This window comes from Bidens hawaiensis, unplaced genomic scaffold (genome assembly GCF_021521415.1).
Source record: "Bidens hawaiensis isolate Kalapana, Puna unplaced genomic scaffold, B.hawaiensis_p1.1 tig00025860_1, whole genome shotgun sequence".
Lineage (NCBI taxonomy): Eukaryota > Viridiplantae > Streptophyta > Magnoliopsida > Asterales > Asteraceae > Bidens > Bidens hawaiensis.
Window position 1 is genome coordinate 213,866 of NW_027494156.1, and position 7,391 is coordinate 221,256.

Here is a 7,391-nt window from a genome sequence, read left to right on the forward strand (position 1 = left end):
GTATGCTTTTTGAACTAGAAAAAAGTTGTGTTAAAAAAACGTTGCTTCCAACAATGGATCGAATTGATTACCTATAACGACACTAGGCCATTTTTCTCTAATTGTATGAGGTTACTAGACTTTATAACCTATAATGCACATACAAAAATATGGGTTTTTACAAAAGGCCAACTTCATTAAAAAAAAAAAAAAGATGACTTGTAATAAGCGAGAAGCCCAAACGTACAAAATAGGAATACAAGACAAATTACAAAGAGAAACTACAAAGTTGAACTTACACTATTTCTCCTACACAAAGCCTGAACATGTGCACTGATGTTTAAACCATAAGAAAGATGTGAATTTGACGTGCATGTCTTTTCTACCCTGTTCCACCCTTGATAGAGACGGTGGCGACGACGACGTGTATGATAACAACCGTTGTTGACAATGAGATACTGTCATTTCTTTGATTGTATTGTTTATAAACCTGAAAACAAAATTCAACTTATTTATTACCGTTATTTCTTTGTAGAATAGGCTTTGCGATTCAAAAGGGGATAGCGGCGCAGCTTGTTGTTCGCTTACCCGTTATCAAAATGTAGCTCGGTTTGTGTTATGTATAAAATGATCAACTTGTGATAAAAAAAAATTATTACTTGAAATTCTTTTATGAAATTGATTCATTCTTTTAACAATAATTTATTTTTTAAATTCAGATTTCAGTTTAAGTAACTATTTTCTTATAACAAAATAAAATGTAAATCTTAGATTTAAAAAAAAAAACGCTTAGCTGTAAATTACCACCACATCACATGGTAACATTTTAAAACAATATAACATTTCATTAAAAAACCAATATAAAATCATAACTAATTCCCTATACCAATTATTTAATCCACAACACTTTGTATTCTAGTCATTATTTTAATCCCCTCCCATCAAAGACAAATTATACATTTTCCCATAAAAAGATCCAAACCTTTCACATATTATAACCTTCCAATCACAACCATGCAACCACCACCACCACCACCGGCGAATGACGTCACCGCCGCCGAACAAATCATCCTCCGGTGGGACTCCACGGCGTCCGGAATGTTATTCGAAGGCGACCGTGACGAAATCAAACGATACGTACAAGCAGTAGATCAAATGTTATTATCTATTAAGGCGAATAATACACTTACGGATGACCAGTCAACAAAAGTCAATAATTTAATCCAGATCGCTATGGCGCGTCTGGAGGACGAGTTTCGTAACATTCTTATTACGAACTCGACTCCTATCGAGACCGAGTCGATCCACGAATCGAACTCGGTCTCGCTCACTCCGCGAACCACTCCGAGAACCAGCAGTTGCCGGAGCGAGTCACCAGAAAAGAACAAAGAAATTAACAACCACAACAACGAGTCAACAACAAACATAGCTAGAATAAGTTCAGCGTCGTTCACGGATCGTAACGAACGAAGCGTAACGTTCGCAAGCATTAGATCCATGAATTGCATACGTGAGCAAGATCTGTTACCGCAAGACTGCGTTAACGATCTACGTACAATAGCTGAACGTATGATCGCAGCTGGTTATCACAGAGAGTGTGTGCAAGTGTACGGTAGCGTACGCAAGTCCGTCGTAGACGGAACGTTTAAAAAGCTCGGTGTGGAAAAACTGAGCATTGGCGATATCCAACGTCTCGAATGGGAGACGTTAAACGCCAAAATCGGACGTTGGATACGCGCTGCTAAAGTGTGCATTCGAGTGCTTTTCGCTAGCGAAAAGAAGTTATGTAAGCAGATATTTGAAGATCTGGTAACTGATTTAACAGACTTAACCGATCCCGGATCGGTTAAGTCTGTTAAATCAGTTAAGTCAGTTAAGTGTCCGGAGGTTGATGATTTGTGTTTTATGGAAACGGTTAAGTCTCCGGCGAATCAGTTGTTTAATTTCGCCGAAGCGATTAGTATTAGTCGCAGGTCGCCGGAGAAGCTGTTCAAAATATTAGATCTATATGATTCGTTACAAGATTTGTTACCTGATATTGATGATGTGTTTGACTCGAAATTAGCTGAGTCGGTTAGGGTTCAGGCGCCGGAGATATTATCGAGGTTAGCCGAGGCGGCGAGAGGAATGATCTCCGAGTTTGAAAATGCGGTGCTCAGAGAGCCGTCTAGGGTTCCGGTACCCGGAGGTACGATTCATCCGTTGACGAGATATGTAATGAATTATATAAGCTTGATTTCGGATTATAAGCAGACGCTTGGGGAGTTGATAGTTTCGAAACCTGTAACTGGAGCGCGGCATTGTGATGCCGCAGCTCCAGATATGGATTTCACGGAGTACGAAGGGCGGGCGCAGATTGTGTCGCCCTTCGTGCTCCATTTGATATGGATAATTACGTTACTACAATATAATTTGGAAGGGAAGTCGAAGCATTATAAGGATAACTCGTTAGCGCATTTGTTTGTGATGAATAATGTGCATTATATTGTGCAAAAGATTAAAGGGTCGGCGGAGTTGAGGGAGATGATCGGGGATCATTTTCTCAGGACGCTTACGAGGGTGTTTCAGCAAGCGGCAACGAACCACCAGCGAGCGACGTGGATAGGTGTGTTGCATTGTCTGAGAGACGAAGGGTTGCATTCGACTGGGAGTTTTTCATCTGGAGTTTCGAAGAGTGCGTTGAGAGCGAGGTTTAAGTCGTTTAATGTGATTTTTGATGAAGTGCATAGGACGCAAGCGTTATGGTTGATACCGGATGAACAGCTTCGTGAGGAGCTAAGGATTTCGATATTGGAGAAGTTGATACCCGCTTATCGATCGTTTCTTGGGAGATTCAGGAATCATATCTCGGATAATTATATTAAGTATACCGTCGAAGATCTTGAGAATGCTGTGTTGGATTTATTTGAAGATAATACGGTTTCTCAGCACTCTAGGAGAAAATCACATTGAAAGAGTTAAAAGTCAAGTCTTTGTAGGATATCACACGGGTGCTCGTTGAATACATATTCAATTTTAAGTATAGAACTGTGAGAACCGCATAATAAATTTATATGAATTACTTTGCTTATTTAGTGGGAGGGGGAAACAGAGTGAGATAGGTGGTTACATAATTGTCTTATGAGCTACGATTAAAGCAAATGTATATGCGGTTTTTACAGTTTTTTATTTAGTGTTGTTTTTTATTTTTGTGTATTGGAAGGCTACCATACAATATCATTCTTTGATTATTCTTTCTTGGTAATATTGTCTTGATATGGTGTTTATAGAATTCATATCTTAAATTAGCCTATTTTTGGAAAAAACATGTAATACAGGATGTTCCTCTTTTGTTAAAACATATGGTTCAGTCATGCTTTCACTATGCCCTTAATTTGTTTCCTTTTCGTCGACCCAAATGTTGTAAACTAGTGTTTTTTCCGGCGCGTTACGCTAGGCAGGTTTGTAAAATTCGGGCGATGGTAAAACTCATAAGTCGACGCGAGTTAAGTCGGTTTCGGTTACGTGTGTTATTGTACTGGAACTAAGACAAAAAAAATATAAGTATTGGGGTGGACCAATGGCGTGGCATCGCTCGGTAAAACTCGACCAATGGTGGGCCGCTATCAATCCTGGACGTTAAAGCGGAGAGTCTACGCTAATTCGGTCGGTTTCCGTCATGTTCGTTACGCTACCGGAACTAAAAAAAACAAATAAACAAAATCAGCATTCGGTCAGTTTTCGTTATAGTACCGGAACTAAAGCAAAACACGGTGAATCTACGCGAATTCGGTCGGTGGTTGTCACGTTCGCCACGGTGCCGTAACTAAAACAAAATAATAAAAAAAGAACAAAACCAAAATTGACATTTGGTCATTTTCATTACGTTCATTAAATATTGAAACTAAAAAAAAAAAAACACCCACCAATACGGTGCCGCAAGGTGACCAATAGGGACTTTGCGACACAAAACTTCTAAATTGTTATATATAATAATAAGTCATAAAATTATACTAAAAAAACTTTATCTACGATATCACGTCACATTTATAGTATTCATCAAGGCTTTGGTCCGTCAAGCTAAGGCTTTATTTACGTCATCTGCAAACGCATGTTCTAAAAGCCCGACGCTCGTCCTCTTTCCTTCTATTCATATCACACAAGTATTTGGAGAACGGACACGAGATTGATGTACACGTTTTAGGTTGTGATCGCGCACGGGTTCAGCAACTTTTCTGCCTGTTGCCCCCCCCTGTTGCTACTGGTATTACCATCACGGCAACACCCGTTTATGAACTCCACGAGTGACATACATGGACGAGACTGAGAGTGAAGGAAGCGGAAGATATTGAGAGCTCACGGAAAATAACGGGCGGTTCGTAAGCCTTCATTGAAGATGCTCTGGGCATTATTTGTGAGTATGTTGTCTACACTTCAAATCAACATGGTCAACTTACTAGAGTAATAATAAGACGAGGTTTTCACTTGGTGAAAAATATGGTGTTTCACTAACTTTGAACATAATTAATATAATAATTATTTACTCGTTTCCGTTTTTGATGAGGGCTTCACAACAAATCAAAATGTATCCATAACAGAGCTAAGATAAATCAGATATTGATATCTAAAGTTGTGTGTCTTGCTCGATCTGTTCCATTGCGACCTTATAATGCAATCACATTCTCTGGTCCAATTGCCGTTTTTGTTTATGTATTCCTGATTTATCCACTAGGTCAGTCTGGTTGGTTCTTTGCGCCTAGTTTGGTGTAGCAGCTATATTTCGATATATCCTCTTATTTCAAGGATTTCATAACTGGACATTGAACCCATTTCATATGATGGGAGTTGCCGGTGTGAAATGTAACGTTTAGATGGTACACTTTGTACTCAGTGGTACAGTAGTATGACTGAGCAGTCGAAAGTTACTATTAGAATGTATCATAAACATTAATATAATCGAAAGATCTTTTCTATTGTTTGTTTCGAGTGCTCGTGTCTTTCCGATACTGTCGTACCTTATAAACAAACATGTTTTCTAAGGGTAGACACGCAACGTTTTTTCAGTGCCTTGTGTTGAACATGAATCAACTGCGCGCCACCAAGCATTGAAATTGTAAGTTATTTTAAGAACGTTTTACGTTTAATTTTGCGAAAGGTACCAGTCCTCAAATACAAATACCATAGAACACCATGATCATTAAGTTCAGACTTACAAATTAAACAAACCAGTAATATAATCAACACAAAGAATGCTGTGAACATGAAATTACAATGTCTAGTTAACCAGTTCCACCAAGAACACCCTTAAGCGCCTTCACGGTTGCATCATCAAGGAAAGTAGTCGCCTCCACCAATTTCGATGGCAAATCATTCGCAAACAACGCAAAATCAAGAATCTGCAGGCCAGGTTCCGCACTACTAAAGCTCGCATACGCAACAGCCGTAACACCACCAGCATCACTTAAAAATGCAACAACCCTTGTGGAAACACCATTAAATCACCCTTCTTCAACGTCTTCACATAAACCGTATTAGCCGACGAGATAAAACCCGCCTGAATAAACCCTTGTGTCACCAAAAGGAGCTCGGACCCACCCGGGTGCGTGTGCATTGGGACCACACCGCCTGGTTGTATGTCCAACCGGGCAATGGAGATCCCAAGGCCGTTCACTCCAGGCAGTTGCTCCGCAAATGCTGGAGTGACTGCGGCTTTGATTATGTTGGAAGTGTTTCCAGCATACCGCAAACCTGTTGACACAAAGTCATCTACTGTGACTGTGGTAACAGGTTTGCAAAAATAGCCTGATGGGTTTTGCAGACCATTCAGGTCCGCAACACAAAAGTCTTGCACCGCGGCATGAAAAGGTGAACAAAGAACATAGGATAAAAAGAATGTGAATCATTTTTTATGAGAGTTGTGGGAATTTGAGGTGATGTTATGTAAGGTTATATAGTGAAGATATGATGAGTGTGGTTTAGGTTAAGTTATAAGGAGAACCATGCAAAGCAAGTACAGCCATTGGATTAGAATAATAAGATTTAACTAAAAAGGGAAAATGCAAGCTGGTTTGGTAGTGACCACCATGTTCCAATATAGACAAGAACAGAATAATAACTTTTTTTTTGTTGAAGAGAGTTTGTAGGAAAAGACAACATTTAATATTTTTTGCTATGATTTTGCATGAATTCTGGACTGTTTAGCAAACTAGTCTATGTGGTTCTTGTAAACAGCTCTTATGACTTATGACTTATGAGATCGGTTTTTTACAACAACACAACAATCATACAACATATCTCACATATAGCTAAAGTTATTTGTAGGGTTCGGGAATGGTGGGATGTAGAGAGATCTTATCTCTATCCATAGGGTTGAGAGGTTGCTTCCTGTGAAACCCCAGTTAAAAATAAATAAATAAATATAATAATAATAAATAAATAAAAACTGTTATAAAATATAAGAAAATAGTAGAATAGAATTCGTTTTTGATTTTGATTTTGATGATTTTTCCTAGCGATTTTAACGCTTTTGACTTATTTCTAGCTTGCTTACTTTTAATGATTTTGATTCGTTTCTAGCTTGCTTACTTTAATGTCCAGTCATACAATTTGAAAATCCTGATAATAAAAGTAAGAAAGCTAGCAAACCTAAATTTTGACGGTTTTCCCTTTTAACTATTTTGATTTACTTCGTTTTAACTATCATGTGAAATTTATCCATTTTGTCCTTAAAAGAGGTTCTCGTTTGTGGCTGCATCCTACTTGCGCCAATTTGTATCGGTCATGATGCAGTGATGCACGTTTATCTTTCGGTCTTAGCTAACCATCATATTGTTGATCAATTATGTGATTAGAAGATGAAGAACACATGATTCACATGTACAAGATTAATATAACTTGTGAGAATAATATCTGTGCATAAACATTCCCTTGATCTCTTTCATATATTTATAGGTTAATTAGTTACAATTATTTCAACTATATCTCTTATTTAGAAATAAGATAAATGAATTGTAAACTAATGCAAATTCCTAATATATATCCAACTATTTACATATGTCTGGTCTATTACACATCCATAGTCGAAGCGAGAGGAGACCATATGCTTAGACTTGAGCGAAAATCATAACAAAATCTTCGGCAAGCCTTTTGTAAAGATGCCAACAGTCTGGTACCGGGACGGGACATGTAGAATTTGAATATTACTACATTGAACTTGTTCGCGAACAAAATGAATATTCGACTCAATGTGTTTAGTGCGTTGATGTTTTGTCACAATAAAATCAAATAATTACCATTATAGGATATTAAAATTTGATCATTATAACTGAATAAATAATCGTGAAGGCCATATAATAGATTAATATAAATATTAATCTTTCACTTATTAATTAATGCATGCAAATATACTAACAAACTATAATTATTTGTTTTGA

The 7,391-nt window shown here is 37.8% G+C and overlaps 1 protein-coding gene and 1 pseudogene across 1 annotated transcript; one reads left to right on the forward strand and one right to left on the reverse strand.

Moving 5' to 3' along the window:
- The first annotated feature begins 755 nt into the window (after positions 1-755).
- On the forward strand, positions 756-3,120 carry LOC143572451 (exocyst complex component EXO70A1-like). Its single transcript, XM_077057615.1, has one exon. The coding sequence runs from the start codon at positions 994-996 to the stop codon at positions 2,929-2,931; it is 1,938 nt and encodes a 645-aa protein (XP_076913730.1). The 5' UTR covers positions 756-993; the 3' UTR covers positions 2,932-3,120.
- A 2,068-nt stretch (positions 3,121-5,188) lies between these two features.
- On the reverse strand, positions 5,189-5,927 carry LOC143572452 (germin-like protein subfamily 3 member 3; annotated as a pseudogene).
- Between the last annotated feature and the right edge of the window lie 1,464 nt (positions 5,928-7,391).

What these genes read in the sequence shown, in the direction of transcription:
- LOC143572451 (XM_077057615.1), top strand. Translation starts at nt 994, where the DNA reads ATGCAACCACCACCACCACCACCGGCGAATGACGTCACCGCCGCCGAA.